At 36.0% G+C, this 24,016-nt stretch overlaps 1 protein-coding gene across 2 annotated transcripts in view; it reads right to left on the bottom strand.

The window, feature by feature from the left end:
* Positions 1-1,724: 1,724 nt before the first annotated feature.
* Trim33 (tripartite motif containing 33) overlaps positions 1,725-24,016 on the bottom strand; it is a 96,733-nt gene continuing 74,441 nt past the window's right edge. The window contains exons 12-20 of one of the 2 annotated variants that reach the window (XM_057793120.1): positions 22,932-23,064; positions 21,752-21,815; positions 18,674-18,830; positions 15,220-15,569; positions 13,496-13,619; positions 11,511-11,585; positions 8,643-8,795; positions 7,090-7,140; positions 1,725-7,010 (exon numbers count right to left, since the gene is read on the bottom strand). In XM_057793120.1, the coding sequence (XP_057649103.1) occupies positions 6,798-7,010; positions 7,090-7,140; positions 8,643-8,795; positions 11,511-11,585; positions 13,496-13,619; positions 15,220-15,569; positions 18,674-18,830; positions 21,752-21,815; positions 22,932-23,064 (1,320 nt within the window). In that variant the 3' untranslated portion in view covers positions 1,725-6,797. The remainder of the gene's footprint in view (positions 7,011-7,089; positions 7,141-8,642; positions 8,796-11,510; positions 11,586-13,495; positions 13,620-15,219; positions 15,570-18,673; positions 18,831-21,751; positions 21,816-22,931; positions 23,065-24,016) is intronic. The other variant, XM_057793121.1, reaches the window with a different exon arrangement.

The following is a 24,016-nucleotide window of genomic DNA, read 5'->3' as shown; positions in this document are numbered from 1 at the left end:
CTCAGGAGTCAGATGAGAGAATCATTTGCCCCTAGAAGTTAAAATCTAGCTTAAGAACTCAAAATCAATCAAAAGCAAGCCAAAAACCAAACAGAAAAAACAACAACAACAAAAAAAAGGAGGCTTGGAGAGATGGCTCAGTGGTTAAGAGCATTGCCTGCTCTTCAAAAGGTCCTGAGTTCAATTCCCCGCAACCACATGGTGGCTCACAACCATCTGAAATGAGGTCTGATGCCCTCTTCTGGCGTGCAGGCAGACACTAGGCAGACTATTGTATACATAATATTTTTAAAAAAACACCCCAGTTCACACCCTGCACCCGACCCCTTCAGTCACTGACTCTGTTCTTAGGTCTCACAACTGCTCCCACTTTCCACTTTATTTTCCTGCCCCACATACTTAGACTGAGGTCAAAAGCTCCTACCCCAGTGGAGTAGTAGAGCTTTGAGTATATTTATAATTAATCTAAATATTTTTAAATAAAGCTGTTGTTTTTTGAAATCAATCTTACCCAACATCCGAGGCACTTCACACCATAAAGAAGGCTCCTTTGGGTACTGTCAGAAACAAACGTCCCTAAGTATTACTTCTTTCCAGATCACTAACAGTAACATCTTTACAAGTGAGAAACTCACACACAAATGCCAAATGGTAGTGTGTTTATCACCATCTGAGGCTGTGTAATATGAAAAATGGAAAACTATAGACAAAAACTACCATTATCTTTTTACTTCTGTGTTCTTAGTCTCTAAAAACCCAAAAACTCTCAAAATGAACAGATCAACTAAATTAATATAAATTTAATTTGTAAAAGATAAGAATTTAGGATATATCTAGTATAGAAGGCCTTTTTCATCTTTAGAAGAGAATTTTATTTCTCTTTCGAAGAGAATTTTATTTCTCTTTCGAAGAGAATTTTATTTCTCTTTCAAAAAACTTTTTGAGACAGGATTCCACTATGTGGCCCAGGTTGGTCCCAAACTAAAACTCCATGGGTACTGAAATTGATGTACCCGATGCCCATGGACGAGCCCTACCCGTTCCAGATACACTCATCATCATCATCATCGCACCAACCAGCCAAGTGACTAGGAAAGGCGCCAGATACACGCATCATCATCATCATCATTGCACCAACCAGCCACGTGACTAGGAAAGGCGCCCGATACACGCATCATCATCTCACCAGTTAACCACGTGACTAGGAAAGGTCCACAAAAGCAAATGGCAAAACCGGGGATCAAATCAAAGTCTGCACAATGAATAAACAAAATCCATCTTTACTACATAAAGACCAGCTACAGAGGATAACCACTTCCTGTTGATTTTTTACTTGGCGATTCATGTACTTAAGTTTAAAGGTGACATGTACGTAAGGCCAGGGTGACAACTTCCAGAAGCAAGAGTTTCCATCCACCTTATTCACTTTGCCAGCAGAGTTCACGCCACTAAATCTTGAACCACTCATGCTGTCTATGGCTTCCTGATGGCTAAACCCAATTTATCCTTATCTCTTGCCAAACCACCACCACCTCTCCCTTTCTTGAAAACTACTTATGCGACTCACTCATAGGTCTTGTGCGTCAATACTGATCACAACACCATTATTCTAAGTCGAAAACCTTCAAGGTAGGGCTGTATCTCTTAAGCATCTGTGTCTAGTGAATTGCAATTAAGTCTCAAAAAGAAAAGAAATTCATTTGAAAACTTTTGCAATTTTCTAATTTAATAGAAATAACCAAAACAATGTGGTTTTTAAACAAGGCTTCAAACTAATCTAATACAACTTCTACAACACATTCCAGAGCATTGTAACAAGAATTATTTACAAGCAGCTAATGTATTAAATAACCACGAAAAGAAAAAACTTTCTTTTATTACACGGCAGCAAAAACACAGGAACAGAACAATAAGAAATTGTAACCTTGTTTAAAAAATTAAATATGACCATTTAGAGAATACAATACCACAGAAACAGCACTTTTTAAAGAATCATTCTGAAGGATAGTTAACTATGTGCAAAAATAGTAGTAATGAGGGGAGGGCCAGTTCAAATACTGGAAGCAAGGAACTAGTAAGGCTGTGACTTGAATCCTTGTGTGCAGGCTTTCTAACTGCACACACCTTGTGTTATAGGCTTACGTCCATGTTTCACTGCTCTAAAACATAGTAAATGCCTACATTTGTCAGGTCAGGAGCAGACGTGCATTTCATTCCTACGAATGAAATTTGGGCCATGCCTGAATGGAGTACTGCGGCACTCCAAGATCGTTTTGGTGCCTCCATTGGGATCTGTTCAATGTCACACAGTATCGTTTTCAGTTTTTAAGTAACACTAGAAAAGGGAGAACCTCGATTCTATACATTCTGCAGTTTTAACAAATATACCCAACTTACTTTTGAAGATAATTTAGTTACAATAAAAATATATAAAGGGTCATGTAAGGAAACAGAAGTAACTAAGATGGGAGAGATGCACTTCTGACCAAGTAAAACATGCATTTAGCCAGTAAAGAAGCTGTTATACCCAAGAGTAAATGCTGACATTGGAAATGTCTATGTAAACTGTGGCATATAAATTTTTTTCCTTAAAAAAGTACCATCAATTTTTTTTTTACTCAAACAGCTACTTTTAAAAAAATATGCAACTTTCCCCAATTTTTTAAAATAAAATGCCACAATATATTGTCATTACTTCCAGCATACATTTAAATTTCTTAATTTTTTTAAAAGATAGATTGGGTGATATGCATACAAACTTTCCTATAAAATCACCATCCAGGGGAGGGTTATGACATGCTATTAGGCAACAGACTCAAAGCAGCATTATTGCTTTATCAAGGAAGCATTAACTGGAAGAAGTAAGTTAATCCAGGCCAGGTGTACAATCCAACTGCAATACATCTTGAAACTCTTAATCACCTTCAGCAGATTATTAGTAGAGGCAAATAGGGTGTGTATGCTTGACTATTGTGTGTGAGGACATGTGTGGAGGTGTATACGCTCATGTTGTGAGGGCACACATGCTAGGGTGCATGTGTGGGGGAGGTGTGTAAGCTCGTAGGTTGTACATGAGGGTATATGTGGAGGTGTGTAGGGTGTGTGTGGCGGTCAGGACAGCTCCAGGTATTAGTCCTCACCTTCCACCTCCCATTTTGCTGTAGCGGCACTGGGCTTCCAGGTGCACACTACTGTGGCCACCTCTATATTGGTGCTGGGGATGCAAACCCAGAACCTCATGCTTGGGGAACAAGTACTTTCCACTTACCAACCATCTCCCCAGCCAAAGAAGCTGTTTTAATTCAGGGACTTAGCGTGTTTATTTTCTTACATTTTTATTAAAGTACTTAATGATTCAATCTAATTCTGGCTACAAGAAACCAATTTTTGTACCTAATGTGCTATATGTGAATGAGGCTGGGTACCAGATGTAAAGGCTAAGGGGGGAGACCTACAGCATCTACTCCCCAATTTGGATAGAGCAAACGGTTTAATTACATCGTGGTAAACCACAACCCAAGGGCATAGTCGGAAGACCTCTGAATCTGTTGGTTTACTAATAATTACATGGCAGGATATCTGCTGAGGTAATTGACAAATCTGTAATTTGCACACTTTAAAGCATTATGTCTTTGGATTAACTAAAAAATTCCAAAACCTATTATAACAAGGAATGAGAACTGACTTTTTAATAAACTAAAAATTCCGAGTAAGAAACAAAAGTGTGTGTGTGTAGGGGGTGGAGGGACACAACAAAAACACAACCTGTTGATTCCAAAGAGGGCAATTTCAGCAGGTGAGCAATTTTAGCATAGCTCCATGGTAACAGTTTGATGTTTGTTCAGAGCAAGGTTGATAATCTGACCAGACTCTAGAGCCCTCGCACACCACCCTGATAAAGCAGTTCCTTTGTCAGCTGAGCAGTGGAGAGTCAGTGCTGAGATAGGTAAGTTAAGGCCAGTACAACGGGTTGAGAAACATTTATGCTTAGTTCTCTCATGGGAAAAGTAACCCTAAATTCATCAAGAGCTTTGAAGGATTTAAAGGAATCGACGTGTGACCTCTTTTCCATATCTGAGACAGAGGCTCTATCAAAGAATACAAACAGAGTTATCGCATCTGCACCTAGGACTTAAAAGACACTCTACATTTTAAAAATATAAACAGGGAAATATGAGATAATTTGAGTAAGAATTTAAGTTTTTATACTTTTAAACCATACATACGTTAAAGCTAAACAGCCTGGAAACACAATGATCAGTGTGCAGAAGCGCTTTATCAAAGTTAGTGTGAATATCACTTAAGAGTGGCTTGTGGATAACAAATTAATTCCTCAGCAGTAGGGGTATCTCTGCTAACAGAAATGGAAGCTTCTAAATGGATGGTCTTAAAACAAGCAAAGAGAAAAAAAAACTCCCATGTAACACGAGAATGGCTTTAGTGGGGAACATTTGCTTAAAATCTGCACCCACTTGACAGAGCTTATTTATAACTTATTACTAAGAATATGGTAAAGAATTAATATGAAAAACAAATACAAAACACTGGCTCAGAAGCGGCACAAAATGAAGCTAGGCCCCTATTCCCCCACTTGCCAAAAAATATGCCCTTAGATATATATATACAAATCAGAATCATGGATATCAAAGAAAAGAGAAAAATAGGTATAAATAAAACATTCTAAAAATAAATTTTCGTCCCTTCATTAAAAAAAAAAAAAAAAAAAAAAAAAAAACACAAGCTGGGCGGTGGTGGCGCAGCCTTTAATCCCAGCACTCAGGAGGCAGAGGCAGGCGGATCTCTGGGAGTTCGAGGCCAGCCTGGTCTACAAGAGCTAGTTCCAGGACAGGCACCAAAGCTACATAGAAACCTGTCTCGAAAAAGCAACAAACAAACAAACAAAAACAGAACTTGAAACTTCAATAAAATAATAAATCAGTTTGGAGCATTTTTTAAAATGAACCTTAATTTATAAGGAAAGAAAAGCTAGAAGGAAGCCAAGAGATGAAGCCAGTGGTGTGATCAATATTGTTTAGGAACAGTATAAGGCCTAAATCATACTCCTCTTTACCCACATCCCTTGTTAAGAAAAGAAAAACCCAAAGGAATCTGTATAATAATTTCTTTAGAGCACTTTATTTGATTCAATGCACACTAAAAATATTCACTTCTTCGACAATTAAGTCAAATAGTTTTCTGAGTACGTCTATAGTCTGAACTGCTTAAACTGATTTTTTTAAGAGGCAAGTGATTTGCCACACATCTGCTGACACCTGAAACGCTTCTGATGTTGATTCTACTTTGGTCACTTTGTAATTCTACTGTGTCCATACAGAAGTAGGACTACAACTTTTAATCCAACGGAGATGCGCACACAGTCTAGAGCACACTTGATTTGAGCATCACAACGAAGAGGAGAAAATAAACCAGATCGAGTTGGTCTATCTGCTTCAGGTATTACTCCTGTCATCAGGCAGTAAACAAAGCTGGGTGTACTCCAACTACCATTCACATGGGGATTGGCTCGTTCTCAGGATTTACTTACAAGTATCTTCTAAGTCATTTAAAGCCCCCAGTCCATGCACACGTCCCACTTGGTGGACAGATGAGTAATCTAACCCCACCGGGTTTATTTCAATATTTTGATATTTCAATAATAAGCTGCTTCTGAAGATTTTTTGAGAAGTCTGTTCTCTATTAAAATAAGATAGAACCTCAAAATATGAATGTGAACATTAGAAATAGACAGCATATATTACAAATCCATTCTTGATAGGAACATTAGTAAGAATACACATTAGCTTAAAAAACAGGCTCAGCAAATGTTGCTGATCTGCCAGAAGTCTGAGCTCACTATTTACAAATAAGACAAAGTGAAATACAGAAAATTGTACACATTTGGTAGCTGACAGATTTCTGTTTACCAATAGTGGTCTACTGGAAACTGGTACAAAGAAAGACTGGGTGAGAGTCAGTTGTCACCTTCTCAATCTAATTTACATGTACAGAAAATTTTGAAATAAATGTTCTGCCTTTTGAGGGAATAACTAACTGCATGATCAGATGATCTGACCAGTATGTGTAATTGTTTAGAAGGGTTTTCTGGAAATGATTTCCATAAATCTGTATGATCCACTACTGAAGTTACCATATTCATTTCAGAACACCACTGAAGCTGACTATCAGATATCAAGTTATGTTCCTAGACCCTATATCTAAGTAGAAAATAAAACTACATTTGAGTTCTTTAAACCAATTTAAAAACTAAGGCCCAATAGATCAAAATGAGAAAAAATACAGTGGCATGATTCAACGCATCTTTAGTGACATTCAAGTGGAATATGATCTACTCGATTTTTAACCAGAAAACAACCCATTTGTGTCTGTGTAGGAGGAGACTTATAAGTTGTTTGAGTAACTGTGTGCTCTAGCAGAGACACAATGATGCAACATGAGCCTCGCCTGACTCAGCATCCTGCACCAATTAACACACATGATCATTTAAGTTTCTAACAGTCAGAGAACCATCCTCATTTGTAACAAAACGTCAAACTCTTTCATGTCTGACTTTGCTCCTTACTTAAAAGTTGCAGAGCTCTCTCCCCATTTCTTGACAAGAATGTTTTCTGTGTCCATTATTTCAATCTAATACTGTATGAAAGCTACCAGCTTCTTTAAGGAGGTACCCACTGTACACAGGATATTCCAGTAACACTTAAATAAAAGGGCGTTTTGTTTTGTTTCCTTCTTCTGTTATTTCTTTCTTTTTAAAAACAACTGATTAAGTCCACGTTATTTTATTTTATATGCACCGGTCTCTCATCTGACTTTAGGCGTTTTCTGCGAGGTTGTATAAAGTCTTCATCAGAGTCTTCCGTTACTTCACCATCATCCTCTTCCTGCTCAAACTCTGGCAAAGGAGCGAAGGTCCTGTCTGAGTAGATCTCTGAGAGTTTATCTTCAAAGTACAACGCAACTGCTTTCCCTGCCTGAGCTACTTCTGAATCAGCCTGCAAGCAAAAGACAGGAATAGTCACCTACTGATAATGCATATTCCTTCACCAAGTTTGCATGGTCTGAAAAGCTTACCTTCAAATTAATCTCTTGTGTGTCTGCATAAACTTGAACAACTTTCATCATCTAAAAAGGATACCAGAGTCAAAAAAAAAAAAAGGGAAATTATAATCCTTTCTAAAGTTAAGAAACTGTATAGGATTGGTGACGAAAGTCAGCCATACTAGGGAGAACAAAGTGCTAAAACCAGGTTAAGTGCTACCTAAAACTCTATAGAACATGGAAACTCTTTACAAAATTGTTAATAAAGTTACTTTGAAACCTCAATAACAATTCCATTCCAAATTATTGAGGTCAATTTTAGTAGGAAATGATCTGAAGACTTATTTGCGAAAGTATTTGCAAAACAAATATTAAAAGAAATGCTATTTTAAAAACAGCCAAACTTTCCACAAGATAATCAAAATTTTATCTTTATTATGGCAATACATTATCACAAATTAATTTTTTTGTCAGGATAATCAGAATTTTATCTTATGGCAATACATTATCACAAATTTTTTTTGTTTTGAGACAGGGTCTCCCTACACAGCCCTGGCTGTCCTGGAACTGCTCTCTATATAGGCCAGGTTGGCCTAAAACTAGCATATATCGGCCTGCCTCTGCCTCCCCAAGTGCTAGAATTATGGTGTGTTCCACCATGCCTGGCCTACAAATTAACTCTTAATAAAATAAGCAGAATGTGTCTTTTTGTCAATGATAGTATACAATAATATATCCATTTCAAAATAACCTATTTTTTAAAAAAGGCAAAAATAATCTAGATTTTATAGCTTGTAATATGAAGTAAGATTTTACTGATTTGTTCTGAGGCAAAAATCATAGGGACTTTGGCTTGAGTATTAAGGCACCTCCTGGATGCCTCTAGAGACAGCTGTCGGTAGAATTGGATTCTTATCTAAGACCATTTTCTTCTCCTATAATGAAAATCCTCTATAACAATAACAAACTTGACTTTATTCCAAAGTATGCCCTTGACTGAGATTATCTGTTACATTTTTGTTCTTAAGGTATGGGTAATATATCTTTAGCTTCCAAGAAATAGGTAAAGTTAACGAAAGTCTCATTGCAGAAACCAAACCCTCATGATTACATACTGGAGCGATTATTCAATGGGTATTCAGTTTAGTCTTAGCACTCTGTTTATGTGGCCAGTGATGGAACTAAACATAGGCACTGTAGGTTTCCCATAAGTGCCCCAAATGTGGGCATACATAATCATATCCCACCAAATTACTTCAGACTACATTCTATATTCAACCACAGTTCCCTTAGGAAAGGATACTCAAGAACACTCGTAGTGTCTCATATTTAAGAATACATTCCAAATTATAAATAATAAACTTTCTTCTCTGGAGCGGAAAATAAAATGAAATTTCACTCTTATAGAATGAAGCTTTGTTTTTTATAAAGTAAAAAAAAGTAAAAATAAGAAATAAAAACAAACAAGAAACAAAAAAACAAAATAGGATATTCTTTCATCAGGAAAAAAAAAACAAAAACCAAATAACCAGGCAAAGGAAAACTAACAAGCCAATGAATACTCTATAAGTTGGAAGCTAACATACTTCATTGAACCTTGCACAGTTCTTGAAGATCAAACGGACATCAGCCACAAAATCATCTGGGATTTGGTAGTGTTGGGAATGTTTTTTCTGAAGCTTCTTTTTCACCGTCGATAAATCCATTGGTTTCTTTATAATTTTATAGTAGTTTGGTATCTATAAAATAAATCGTGGCAGGTCAGAATTCTCCAAAATATCAAACTATTTAATTTGAAAATGTACAGCATATTGATTATATTTGTGGTACAGCAAATATATTTCAAGTTTTCTGCCCAATCGAATCTTGAATACCAAATCTTACTGCAAAATATGTGGTTTCCATGGCTACTGGAAGTTCCAAAGGTCCTATCATTAATAAATATGAACGAGACAAAGCAACTAGCAGAAACTGCCTCCTTCAAAACTTAGTCATATCTAGCTCATTAGGTACTTATTTAAAATTTTTAAAGGAGAAAGAAAAATTTTTTAAAGTATATTAATGTTATGGTTAGAGCACAGTGTTGCAGAAGACATCCTCACCTCTCAAAGAATTTCAGGAACACTGAAGGAAGGTTTGCATTTAGTGTTCTGACCCCACCTTTGGCTGCAAGTTTTCTACCCATGAGATGTAAGTGTACACTGTAACACTGCTTTAGGGTTTCGGCTACTGTTTTGAGACAGTCTACTATGCAGTTAGCTCCTGCTGGCCTCAGTCTCCGGAGCATCTACCACATTGGTAGCAGTACCATACTGAGCTTAAAAGCTATCTGAATACTTCATGAAAAGACTAGAGAATTATTTTCTATTGTGAAACCCCTAAACTTAAAATAAAAGGGCTTTCTAGAATTGATGATTAGTACCTGTACAAGACACTTTCCATTTGTTAAATCTTTTGTGCTTTTAAAATTCATTTCTTAGCCTATTTAGTAAACAGGTCAACTACTATTTAATAGTCTGTTAACATGGTGACATTCAACAACAAGTAGCTAACAAGTGCATATAGCACATTTTATACTACTAAGGCAGTGAGAATCTCTAGCTTGTATTCTAAATTGTAGTATTTTAAAGTCTTTATTCCAAGTCTCCAGTAGAATCAACACAAAACCACTAACATGCAAAATATTGTAGTTGTCTTTTCTCAATCTTAACTATTTGCATCAAGAGGACTTTCAAATGGCAAAGTCACTGCGAAAAATTCATCCATACACTTTTATTCAACTAACATTTATACATTTATTTTCTCTATGAGCAACACTGGAACATAGCAGGCACAGACTCATAAATAAAATAGTATTTCTACTATATAATTAGAAACGAAAGGCAGAAAATTGTGTTCTCAGTTATAAAGTTAGCTGATATGGAATGTGGTAGTTCACACTTGTAATCCTAACTCTCTAGAGTTAGAGGCAGGATCCTGTAGAGAAAAGAAAAATAGAAGAGGAGGAGAGGAAGGAACTAAAAGAATAACTGTCTGTCCCCGGTCCAATGTTCTTCTCATCAAAATTATTTCCCTTATGTCAACCTTAAAAGGAGAATGTAGAAATAAAAAAGTTTCTATCAGAGCAACATACACACAATGTTTTTTATTTTTATTGTTTTAAAAGACAGGGTAAAGTGTTTTGCATAAGGCCAGGCTGGCCTCAAAATTGCTATCTTCCTACCCTTGGGTAGTACCAGCTACCCAAGCACTAGCAACAAATAACATCTAACAAACTGTAATTTTAACAAATAAAAAGTTATATCCATTTAGCTCTAATAAGGTTCTAATTTTTGAATGAGGACATCGCTCAATAGTGGAAAACTTGCCTAACACGAAGTCTAGATTCAATTTCCCAAACCAATACACATATATATTAATTAAACAAGAGACCGTTAGCAATGTTATATACTATTTATATAAACATTTTATACTGTTTTATATAATCTTCTAAATATTTCAATAAGGTTAAGAATAATAGTGGTTTTAATAAATAAATAAATTTAAAAAAAAAAAGAATAATAGTGGCACACGTCTTTAATCCCAGCACTCCAAAGGCAGAGGCCCAGTGGATCTCATATACATAATTTTTTTAAATTATAAAAACAGTATTTTAGGAGCTGGAGAGATGGCTCAGTAGTTAAGAACACTGGTTACTCTTCCAGAGGACCTGAGTTCCATTCCCAGGAACACAACAGCTCATAACTGTTGCTAACTATAGTCCTAAGTTTTCCAATGCCCTCTTCTGGTTACCCCCAAGCACCAGGCATGCACATATTGTACAAATATATATGCAGACAAAACATCCATATACATAAAAATAAATTTAACAGAATAGTAATTTTTTTAAGTTTTAAAATATTTGTTTTATTTTTTAAAAAGGTGTTTACAAAGTATTTAATCTCAGCAGTGGGGGAGGAGGGCAGAGAAAGAACTCTACAAATTCCAGGACAGCCCCCCGCCACCCCAAAAAAGGAAAAAGGTGATTAGAGTCTATAATGAAAGACAAGGAAAGAAAAGAAGACATTGCCCAAAGAACAGAAAACTTCAGTTAGGCTGATGTAAAAGTTCTATTGATCTACTGCCCGACTTACATGTAAATCACATTAATGATACACTGCATAGTTCAAAATTCTTTAAAGGAGTTTGACATTCCATTCTCATCACAAAAAAGTTAAGGTAATGATGGGTGTGTTAATTTGATTAACTCTTTCAATTTGTATGTAGATCAAAACATCGTATTAGACCTACAAATATACATAACTTAACAATTGAGTTCTTAAAGTTGGAGAAGTTATCAGAAGCTATTGAGTCACAGAGTACTTAAGCAACTTACTGAAGAAGATCTGTCTAAGCCACAGCCCATACTGTGTGTTAGATTTCTTTACCAGGATAATACTAAGCATGCAACTCACCGAAACAGGAACAGGCTCCTGGAATTCAATACTTAATTCATGACAATAGAGGTAAAGTAGGAGACGTTCACATTTCTGATCCCCAAAAGAAAAAAGAGACAATTTTTTTTGGGGGGGGTCTGGCAAGATATTTTGGAGAATATAGCTACAAAGTATTACAACAAACTGAACAGTGCCTTCTATATAATAGATCACAAAAAATAATTTTGCTTTCCATTAAATTTTGAAACTATGTTCTATTCTACTTTAATTAAGTATATTCTTAATAGAACTAAGGCAATTTATCTATTATTCATAGTTACAGAAATATGAGTCATAAAAACAACTTACAGTAAATGAGTAAAAAATTTTCACCATTGGTACCTAGTGCAATTCTCTAAGGCAGGCAAAAACAAGAATTCCTGTTTGTCAAAGATTCCACTCAGTTCAAAATGTACAAAAACTCTCTTCAATCCAATTTTAAAAAATCTTCTCTTTTCACTCATTCTTTTATCCTTTTTGAGAAACAGTTTTACTATGTAGCTCTGGCTGGTTTAGAACTTCTATGTAGACCAGACTTGACCTAAAATTTGTGACCACTCTCTCACCATTGCTGACTTACAAGATTTATAAGGTAAACTATTATACTAAAATGTGTTATATTAGTAGTTTTATACTTACTTAAAACTTTGTCTAGCATTAGTTTCTATATTCCAAACACATTCCTTCTCTTCACAGAAGGATTTTCTAAGTATTAGATATTCGAGTATTAGATTAGAGCCAAATTTAATTGTGATGACCACAGAACTACATAAGAGGTATTTGGTCAATAGAAATCAGGCTGAGATTCAAAAGTTTGAATGAAAAGACTTTGAGTTTCATTTTTAACATGGGAAGCTATTAAAGAATAATAAAACAATGAAGTGATAAATTTACCTTTTTTAAAAAAAAGAAAAAGAACATTACTTAAATACAGAAAAACAGATTAAAAGGGCAAGAGAAGGAACAAGTAAATTATCACAAAATTATCACAACTCTCTCTTCAGTCTGAAGATTTCATTGAGGAAAGAGCTCTCTGGTGGTTAACTGCTTTGCTTCTCTATCTTTCAGCTTGAACCCCAATATCTGTCTCTGGGTTATTATTCATGCTACATCTGTTCCCCAACAAAAAAGGTGAAATATAGTGATATTTTGTTTATGATCTAAAAAATAAAGCTTGTCTGAAGATCAGAGTAAAAAGCTGGTCTACTAGTTTCATACAGTGGTGGCACACACCTCTAATCCCAGCAGCCACACTGCACTCATAGAGGCTGGGCAGTGTAGTGCATGCTTTTAATAAGAGCACTAGAGAAGAATAAAGACGGGATGAGACAGGAACTGTCTCTCTTCAGTCTGAAGAGTTAGCAGAGAAAAAAGGTTTTTAGTGGTTGGCTGCTTTGCTTCTCTCATCTTTTAACTTGAACTCCAACATCTGTCTCTTTGGTTTTTATTATCTGTGCTATAGTCCACGTAAGAAATTATGAATGTGTTAGGGTGGTAATAGTGGGGAGCTAAAGCAAAATGGCATTATAATCACATTTGACTTTTTATCTCACAGGTTTCTGGTCCCAACAATAGAGGTGAACAGTATTCCCATTTAGTGACTGGGAACACTGAGAAAGGAATTATTCGCCTGGCATTTGCTATCATTTTGGAGGGAGAGGATCAGAAATCAGGATCTTAGTTGAAATAAACTAAGTATGAAGTCTGACCTGATGGTATAAACCTGTAACCTGAGCACTCACAAAGGAGAGCTACTGCAAATTCAAGCCCAGCCAGGGCAGTATAGTCACAGACTGCTACATTTTAAAAAAATCTTGGTACACCACATGATACAAAACGTACCAGGTAATGTGCACAATACTCAAGGGTAGGGATTGTACACTGCATGGGTGAGAGAGGGAGCACCTACATACATAGGCTAGCAACCACAAAATCACTATTAACAAGTCAGCCTCAACACTTACCCTTTGGTCCACAGGGCTTAAGCCCTGTGCGGTTTTCCCCTTCTTACTGTGTTGCATATTATCACAATCGTATTCAACTTCTGGCTTCCCAATATCTCTGCAAAACGTGCATATCCAGTCCCCACTGAACAAGGAAAAAGGCAATTACTCCACGAATCACAACAAAGTCTATTCTGGAGAAGACAAGTCCTTAGCTGTAAGTCTCTAGTTTCCCTAATTTCCAATTTTGTAGAGAAAAGAAGTTTATGTATTTGTTAAATCTCTAACTTGCACAATAAATTCTCCAAAAACTCCTCCCAATGACACATCAATTGATTTCCTTCTGGAAATCTAGAAAATTAAACATTAAACACTAGTCTGTTCATGTCACAAAGTCAATGATCAGTTCCTACATAAAAATACCGGATAGTTCTAATTCTGGGACAGGAAGAATTACTTTCTTGCAAGCACAAAGACCTAGTTGGCACCTGTAACACCCATCACAGGGGGGACAGGGATGGAGGAACCCTGGAGCATACCGGCTAGCAAGCCGAGCTTTTTGAGTAGGTCAAAGAGCCAAGAAGAAACAACACTCAAAGCTGTCCTCTGGCCTATACATGCACCTCCCCATACAACGGGCATACATACAAATAAACCGTATAGAGTATGTGCTTTAAAATATTCTATATACACATAAATATACTATAAATTAACACACTATAAGTAATATAGTGTATTAAACACACACAGATAACAGTCTTTTTCAGAGCCACTCAAAAACCTGTATATACAAACACATACAGGTAAGCACAAACATATATATTCCTGTAACTTTTAACTCAAATAAAGTATAGTTTTTAAAATCAGAATTTCTATTAAATTATAAATTTCACAAATTATTTGTTCATATGCTTTATTCCCTGTCTATATATAAATAAATATACAGAGATAAATAGAGGTATATTAATATAAGTAGATAAACAAATCCTAATACTAGGAGTTTTATATAGAATCTGTCAATATTTTATATTCCTCCCTAAGTGTCTGCCTTTGAATACTGGCAGAATCTTAGCTTAATCCCAGCATCAGGGAGACAGAAGAGGTAGAGCCCTGTGAGTTCAAGGCCAGCCTGGTTTACATAGTAAGTTCCAGGACAGGAGAGGGAGAGGGAGAGGGGGAGAGGGAGCTGGTAAGATGGCTTAGAACCTAAGGGTCCTTGCCACCAAGCTTGATGATTAGTTCAATTTCCCAGAACCCATAGAGTGGAAAACTTGACTTCTGTAAGTTGATCTCTGACCCCCATACATGTTCCACAACAGCCGCGTACACGTGTGTATGTATGCACGTGTGTACAGACATACACATAAATATGTAATAATTTTTAAAAACCATCTTCTTTACTAGATCATTACCAAATCACACCTGGTAAAATTTAGATACGTAATACAATAAAAAAACAAAACAAAACAAAAAACCAAAACCAAGAAAAACCAAAAAACTATCCTGGCACTATTTAGCTATTCCCCCCCATCTTAATGCTTGAAATTGAACCCAGGGGGTCTTATGTATACTAGGCACATGCTCCACCACTGGGCTACATATTCTCAGCCTCATTATCTGCTGGTTTTTGCAGTGAAAAAGTTTGAGCTTTAAAATGGGTTTTTATGAGAAAAGCCCAAACAACTTTCTGCTAGACTTTTAGATGTGAGAATAACAGGATTACAAATCAATTCTTTCCCTGGTACCTTGGAAAGCTGAGAAGCGTTGGAACATGACAAGTAAGATGAAAGACCTTCGGACATTTTTCACAGCATAGCAGATCCCCTCCATTCTGGCAGACCGCACACCAGTCTTCATTCGGGTCATCATCTTTGCTATTGCCATCTCCTCCAATCCTTGCCGACCTGTGCATGAGGTTTCGCACTGGAGACTTCCCATTGACCAGGCTACTGAGTCCTGACTGTCTGCAGCTTTCATTCATATCTGTAGGTTCTGTTTTCACATGGTTCTCCAGGCCTGCTAATGTATCCAGCTCACTCTCTAGATGGAGGTTAGTTGAAAGAGGTGGTGTCAAACTACTCTCAGGACTGCTCAACTACGAGAAAACAAAGACAAATATTTTTAGAAAATCATTTAATCCTTACTTGTAATACAGCACATATGTATATACATTAAGGTTAATTAAAATACATACATAAAAATTCTTCCGGAAATCATATTAGTGAAACAAAAGAATATAAAAAAATTGCTGACATATGCTAACATGATTTTTCAGGGTTTGGTCCCTCTAATATTGGTTCACTCAGATAATTTGGAAATTTAACCATTATACACAGTAATTGAGAAAATTTTAAAAAAATATTTTATTTATTTATTATGTATACAATATTCTGTCTGTGTGTATGCCTACAGGCCAGAAGAAGGCACCAGACCTCATTACAGATGATTGTGAGTCACTATGTGGTTGCTGGGAATTGATCTCAGGACCTTTGGAAGAGCAGGCAATGCCCTTAACTTCTGAGCCACCTCTCCAGCCCAGTGATTGAGAAATTAACTAACAATCATACTTTTCTTACAAAGAACTTATTACAATTTACTAATCAAAATCAGTTATATAGCATTTGAGAAGTATTTTATACTTTCTTTTGGCACATATATTATTCAATTAATGCAAGATTATGGCAATGTAAAATAGATCTTTTACCAGATCATCCTCTTCAGTGGGGACACTTTTTTTTTCCTTTTTTAAATTATAAATACTTGACCAATAACTCAGGGTTATTACTAATTAGCTCTTACAATTTAAATTAACCCATTTCTATTAATTTATGTCATGTGACTCGTAGCTTTACCTATCCTCCAGTATGTCTTCCTCCTGCTGCATCTCCTAGTGACATTCCCAACTCCACCCTCCTTCCCAGCATTCTCTCTGCTCCAAAAATCCTACCTAGCTACTAGCCAATCAGCTTTTTACTAATATTGAGACCAATACATATTTACACTGTACAAAGATTGTTCCATAGCATCTCTAAATTTATTAAGCTATTATCATAGTGTATGTGTGTGTATATATATCCACAAAAGAAAAAAATCAGTAAAAGAAATGAAATAATAAAGATGAGAAAATAAATAAGACAAATGTAAAATATGTAATGGTTATAGCAACAATTAATAGCTATCTTCTCAAAAACGTAAAAAAAAAAATTCAGTTAGATTAAGCAAAACATACAGCAGATTCAAATAAAATCAAAGTTATAAAGGGAGACATTGCCATTATCACAGAAATTTGAAGCCTATTTGTCAAATTTGGTAACTTAGAATAAATGCCTACTTCTTGGGCAAATAACTGCAATAAGACTGAATCATAAAGAAATAGAGGTGAGAAAGAATGAATAACAAAAAAAGATATTTGAATAAGCAATAAAATGTTTCCTTTAAAAAAAAAAAAAAAAGCCTGGCACCAGATGGCTCCGCTATGTGGTTCGAGTGAGCAAATGCAGAAATAATACTAATTATGCTCAAGTTACCAAAAAGTAGAAAAGGAAATGATCTTTCAAACACTCTCAAAATGACAGCATAACCCTGAAAACAAACTCAGTATCAACAAAAGGAGGAAAACCATGGTGAGCATATGTAAAAATCCTCAAATAAAATACTGCAAACTGAACTTAACAATGCCTTTGAGAATCTTCAGTTAGGATTCATCACAGGAAGGCAAATATTGTCTAATATACAACTCAATAAACAGGATACTCCCTGTTAAAGTAACGAACATAAAGTTCATAGGTTCACCTTTAAAACATTAAAAAAAAAAATAAAGTTCAATATCCCATGATGAACGGAAAGTAGTGAGTAAGTTAAGTATAGCAGAAACGCATTCCAACAAAACAAAAGAAATTCATGATAATCTAATAGACTGTATGTTTCATGGGGAAAGCTAAAAGCTTGCTCCTAAAAGAGAAAAAATAAAGAGATGTTCACATCAACTACCTTAAGTCAACATACTTCTGGAATTCTTAGCCATGACAATCAGTCAAAAGACGTGCAAAGTAGAATAGAATTCATAATGTCACTATTTACAGGTGACACGATCTTATATATAGAAATTTTCCCAGACTCTATCAAAATATTCAGAATTAATAAAAATTATAGAACATCTGAAAAGTAGTGAAAAATATCGCTATCTGCCATGAGTAACTCCCTGAAGTAGAAATCAATGACTATAGGGCTATGTGACCTAGCCATCATATTCATATTTCGAGGAAGCATCTGCACTGCCATACATGCGTTATCATACTCACAGTGGCTAAGAATCAGAGAAATCTATGTGTGAATCGTGGCTGAGTGGATGAAAGTAATGTACATCTGTACAATGGAATAAAATCCTGACCATTATGACAACAGGATGGAGATGAGTGAACAGAGACAGTCGCTTACATGTGGAATAAAGAAAAAGTTGATGTCATGGAAAAGAATGCTGGTTACCTAAAGTTAAGGACAATAACATGGGGAAAATCTAGGAAGTTTTATCAGTGAGTATTAATATATCATTTGGGAACTTTCTAAACTAAGAGTTTTAGCTGAGAAGATGATGACATTGTTATAGACATCTAACTAAGGTTGTAGCTTTTTAATCCATACATCACAGTGAACATAATACATTGAGATTCCTATGTGTCAATAACACAGAAAAGTAAAAAGCCTGGGCAAGAAGAATAATAAAGCATGAAATAAATGAATATAGGTTTGAACTTTCCTCCACTGTTTTATAAACTGCATAAACTATTTCATCTAAGAAACTCTAGAATGGTTACTATGAGACAAAAAGAAAATCTATCACAAAGACTTTGATCAACAATCTTCTTTTATATTAACTATCTTAGTGCTGAGCTCCTAGGTTACAGACCACAGTTAAGGTTCTCTTGTGGCCTTAAGATCCTATGTGTACAAGGAGACCATTATTAGAACATAATTTAGCATCATGGCATTAGCATAAATATAAACTTCAAGATAATATCAAGTGATACTTAATGCAATCAAGTCTTTTCTGATTAATTGTAGCTGACTCTTAAGAGCAGAAAGTGAAAAAGAGATGCTTAGCTTGTGTCAGAATTAGGAATTTAAAGACAAATAGATATGCCTAGCACGACGGAAGATAAGCACTGTGACCTACGTCTTCTCAGAGCCTAGGGAGCTTACCATACAGGCACTCCTCCTGCCATCCTCTGTCTTCTCTTGTTTCACAGCTCCTGAAAAGCTGCAGATCTCTTCTTCAGTCCCAGGTTCTTGCTTGACCTTCACCTGATCAGATTTGAAACTATGACTTTTCTCAGCAGTTCTTCCTGAAGATCCACAGCTAATAAGAAACAAAAGCCGCATTTGATCGTAAAGCATAAATAAAATGAAAGTACTATTATTAAAGATAGTAGACAATTACCTCTCAGACATGTTTTCCTACTATGAAATATTTACAAATACAGAGCGGGATGAGTTGGGATATGACTCAAGTATAAATATGAAATCTATTTATGGTTCTTACATATACAACCTAAAAGTAGTTTCATACAATATTTTAAGTACACTCAGCAACTTGATTGCAACCTATTGTAATGTGAGATTAGCTATGGAATTTTCCACTTGGAGCATCAAGCTAGTGCTTGCATTTTGGGAGTATTGCAAATTCCGTGTTAGGGATGCTCAACCTGTAGCATAAAACATCAATGATTGTGCCTCTTTATAGAAATAGTTCCAACACTAGCATCTCAAACATCTAAAGAATACAACATCAGCACAAGCGGTAAAGAAAGCCTCACAAAGAAAGATTATTTCAGATTTATTGGGGATGACTGGAAGAACAGAGCAATAAATAGCAAACAACCTGATACAAACTTACTAGAATCAATATAAATGAAAGTGGAGAATATAGATATGTGGTTAAAGGTTTTACATAAAGCACAAACAACAAAAACAATTCACCACTGAGCAAAGTAAATAAGACTAGTATAGCTAGGGACTGTAGAGATGGTTCAGCAGTTAGCGAACTGGTTTCTCTTCCAGGGGACCAGGTTCAATTCGCAGCAGCCACAACTGTCTATAACTCCAATCCCAAGTAATCCAATACCCTCAAACAGACATACATGCAGGCAAAACATCAATGCACATAAAACTAAATTAAATTAAATTTAAAAAAAAAAAGACTAGTGTAGCTACTCAGAATGAAGTTTTCACTGTTTATCTTTCGTCTGAAAGCACTGGTTATTCAAAGTACTAAAAAGTCCAACCAAGCCGGGCGGTGGTGGCGCACGCCTTTAATCCCAGCACTCAGAGGCACAGGTAGGCGGATCTCTGTGAGTTTGAGGCCAGCCTGGTCTACAAGAGCTAGTTCCAGGACAGGAACCAAAAACTACGGCAAAACCCTGTCTCGAATATTCAAAAAAAAAAAAAAAAGTCCAACCAAGTAGTTTAATAGGAAAAGCTTTCAGAATAGATACACATATAAAACCCCAATTCTCTAATATCTTAGTTAAAACTTCATATTGTATTAAATTAAACAAAGTACAAAACAGTGAAAAGAATGTATTCACTGTTTAATCTTAAAAACCTATTTCTTAGCTCTATTCAAAGGCTGAAGAAAAAAAAACGAACAGTTTAGAAGTAATGAATGCTCTTAATACCAAGAAAAACATTAAAAGTGTGTTGGAATAAGTAAATTCATAAAAGTACAATAGTCAGACCGGGCGGTGGTGGCGCACGCCTTTAATCCCAGCACTCGGGAGGCAGAGGCAGGCGGATCTCTGTGAGTTCGAGACCAGCCTGGTCTACAAGAGCTAGTTCCAGGACAGGCTCCAAAACCACAGACAAACCCTGTCTCGAAAAATCAAAAAAAAAAAAAAAAAAAGTACAATAGTCAAACTCCTGGAACACTACTGAAGGAACCTGAAAATCAATTCATTACAAAAGTCAATAAAGAAAATTTATCTTGGGGCTGGAGAGATGGCTCAGAGGTTAAGAGCATTGCCTGCTCTTCCGAAGGTCCTGAGTTCAATTCCCGGCAACCACATGGTGGCTCACAACCATCTGTAATGGGGTCTGGTGCCCTCTTCTGGCCATACACACAGAATATTGTATACATAATAAATAAATTTAAAAAAAAATTTATCTTGCTGTCCCTTAATTCAATAACTGACAAGGTTTTTTTATAGAAACATTCTAAAACAGTAATTATCAAAACAATACTTTTCAACCAGTAAAGATACTTGACACAGAGCTCAACAACCTCAATTTGATCTCCAGAACCTACATGGCAGAAGAAGTTACTCCCATAAACACGCCCCTCCACACACATACCAGGAAAATTTGAAGAGCTCATTGGTCAGCCAGTAACCAAATCTGAGCTCCAGGTCCAGTGACTGTCTCAAAATGTAAGGTGAAGAAGTGAACAAGACATCTTACATGACCTCTGGCCTCCACACACATACACTGCCCATATGAACACAAACCACACATAACCAAAACAAAAAAAAAGTGTTCCCAATGGAAGCACACAATACTACAAATGAAGTATTCTTGCTTCCTAATTAAACATGCTCTATTAAATTTCTTATTTCTAAGGCTTATTTTTAAGTGTGTGTGCACCTGTGTGTATGTGTGCACGCATACACCCGACTTAGGTGCCTTCAAAAGCTGGAAGTGGTAGATTTGGCTAGAGCTGGAGTCACCTAACATGGATGTAAGAGTCAAATGGCTCTTAAATTCTGCGTTACCTCTCTAACAAGCCCCCACACCTGCAAACCTATGTTCTAAACTGCCCATACTGACAAAAAGGGAAGCAAATTAAAAACAATGAGAGAATTAGAAATCTACAAGAGAAAATTCTACATCTGAAAAAAAATTAAACTGATCACCTATACAAACCAATCTGTTGATGACAGTGTATAGGGTTTATTTAAATGTGGTTCAAAGAAATACTTTGTTTTAAATAAAGCATTTATGTGGATAAATTGGTAACTTAATTAACTGGACCTAAACAATACTGAATAGTTCACAAGTAAAATGACTTAATTTCTGAGCTTTGTTTCAAATAAACCAGAAAAGGGAATGGAAAAGAGTACAAAGGAAAGAAGACTGGGTATAATTAATGTACTGACTATTGAAACTGAGTATATAAAAAATGAGTTTACTTTTATTAACCACATTTGAAATTTTTCTTAAGAAAAAAGTTGTAAGTAACATAATACCATAAAAAAAAAAAAAAAAAAAAAAAAAAAAAAAACTCACCTGCCTCGACTGCCGGTGCTAGATGTACTAGGGGGTCTCACGGGTGTGTGAGAATTGGGTAAGCCTAAAAAACAAAAGTCAGATTGAGGATTAGAACATTCAGACAATACAGTCTGACTCAGAGACTCTTGTAAATCACAGACAGCTGTAAAGTCAGAGATGGCAAATATGATTAGCAGACACCAACCAGCTTCTTCCAGCTGAATCCAGACTCGCCTTAGTATCTTATAAGTATTGCCCCAAAGCAAGAAGTAGTAGATTGAGAAAGTTATCATTTCTTCACATCACAAACTAGACTATATATAGTCCTTTACTCTTTTTAGAAAAGTGAGACAGTGTTTCATTATACAGCCCAAACTGGCCTTAAATCCTCAACTGTCCACTGCCTCCATCTGAGAGCTGATACTACAATGGCACACACACCAATCAGGCATTCATCCTTTTTCAACATCCTGAAAAAATGAATCTCACTAAAACTCAACGATATAATTAAAAAAAATGTTAATATACCTTATGTAAAAATCTTTACCTCAGCCAGGCAGTAGTGGCATATACCTTTAATCCCAAGCACTCGGGAGGCAGAGACAGGCAGATCTTTATGAGTTTGAGGTCAGCCTGGTTTACAAGAGCGAGTCCCAGGACAGCTAGGACTATTACACAGGGAAACCCTGTTTTGCAAAACAAAAAGCAAACAAACAACAAAATGAAAAAAAAACCCACCATATATGCATGCGTATTTGGAAAACGAACCAAGAAAAGTCAACAAACCTTGAGAAAAGCAAACTATCCATCATAATCCAAGTGATCCTCATTTAACCAGTTGAAGCCCTTGAAAAGTTGAAACTACTCCTTCCTTTCAGTCCACTTCTGAGTTTTACACTATAGACTGTAAAGTAACTCTTCCCTGAGTCTCTAGCTTGCAAAAATGCCCTGCAGATTTTGGGCTTGCCAAAGCCCAGAAAAATAATCAGGAGAGCCAATTCCCTAAGAGGATTTCTTATCCTTTTCCATCCTCTGTACATCATGTGTGTAAAGTGTATATACATATGATGTATCTCCACACACACCTCCCTCTTGTTGCTGTTTTTACCTAAATACAGATACCAGGAGGCAGCCTTCACTCCTCCACCCCTACCTGAAGGTGTTAAGAGGAATGAAGCAATATCCCTGTTTGTTTTACCTGAAGATCCGGGTGATAAAGCAGAGGGTCCTGGGGAAGGATTCATGGTACTTGTAGGCTGTGGGGGTAGATGACTGCCTGAGATATATCTACTCAGTAGATTATCTAAACTACTTGAGCCAGCATCTTCCAACTAAAAAGAGATAAAAATAAATTTGCTTTGATTAAACTGAAGATGAATAAATTAATGTCACTGTTTGTACTTACTTTACTACAACAGATTATGCAATATCAAGTTCAACCTAACTGCTGCTTCCTTAGGCTCTTCTGAGAACACAGTATGAAGTTTATGTTACTGAAACTGTAATTTATATTATACAACAGATACCCGGCTGCTAAGACAAACTTAATAATCCATTAAGCCCTGTCTAACTACAACAATAGTTCTGACATACTAACAGTTCACTTTCTTTTCTCAAAGTTGCTGGAGTACCCTTGTCCTAATCTCCCCTTCTTAGTCCCATTAGAATCATCCATACAAGGATAAATACATGTCAAAACCCAACTGCTGATCAGTTCTTACATCAGCATCCAGCCTGAGCAAGGCGCCTCACTGTATACAAAAGAAAGAAAAAGCAGGAAATCTGAACTCATTTCATACTTAAGAGGCAGTAGGATAAAGTTAGAGGATAAAGCATTGCAATTTTGGGACAGTTCTCCAAAAAAAAGAGCATCAGTTTCCTGTCCTAAAATAAGTCATCTATCCTGCAGAATGTGATGATTCAGTGAGGAAATTTTTACACAAGTAAAAAGACACTGTGGAAACTATATGAAAATCCACACTATTGTCAATCTTGCTTGATTCTATTTATTCCCACAATTCAATCTGTTCTCCAAACAAAGGTCAAATTATTTCTTATACAAATCTATTTCTGGCTTAAGAAAAAACTACGCACTTAGTGCCTGCTCTCTTTTCTCCCTAAAAGTGAACTGCAATCTCCAGCATCATCAATTGTTTTACAGCAATCTCCAGCATCATCAATTGTACAAACGATTGATCAAAAAAGTGAGCTTGTCCAGTGGTAGATATATATTTGACTTGTCCTGGAACTGTTGAGCTCTTTTTTCCAGGTGGTCGTTGTATT

The sequence above is a fragment of the Chionomys nivalis genome, chromosome 18 (genome assembly GCF_950005125.1).
Source record: "Chionomys nivalis chromosome 18, mChiNiv1.1, whole genome shotgun sequence".
Lineage (NCBI taxonomy): Eukaryota > Metazoa > Chordata > Mammalia > Rodentia > Cricetidae > Chionomys > Chionomys nivalis.
The sequence above is the reverse complement of the archived record's forward strand: the minus strand, read 5'-3'. Positions and strand labels throughout refer to the sequence as shown.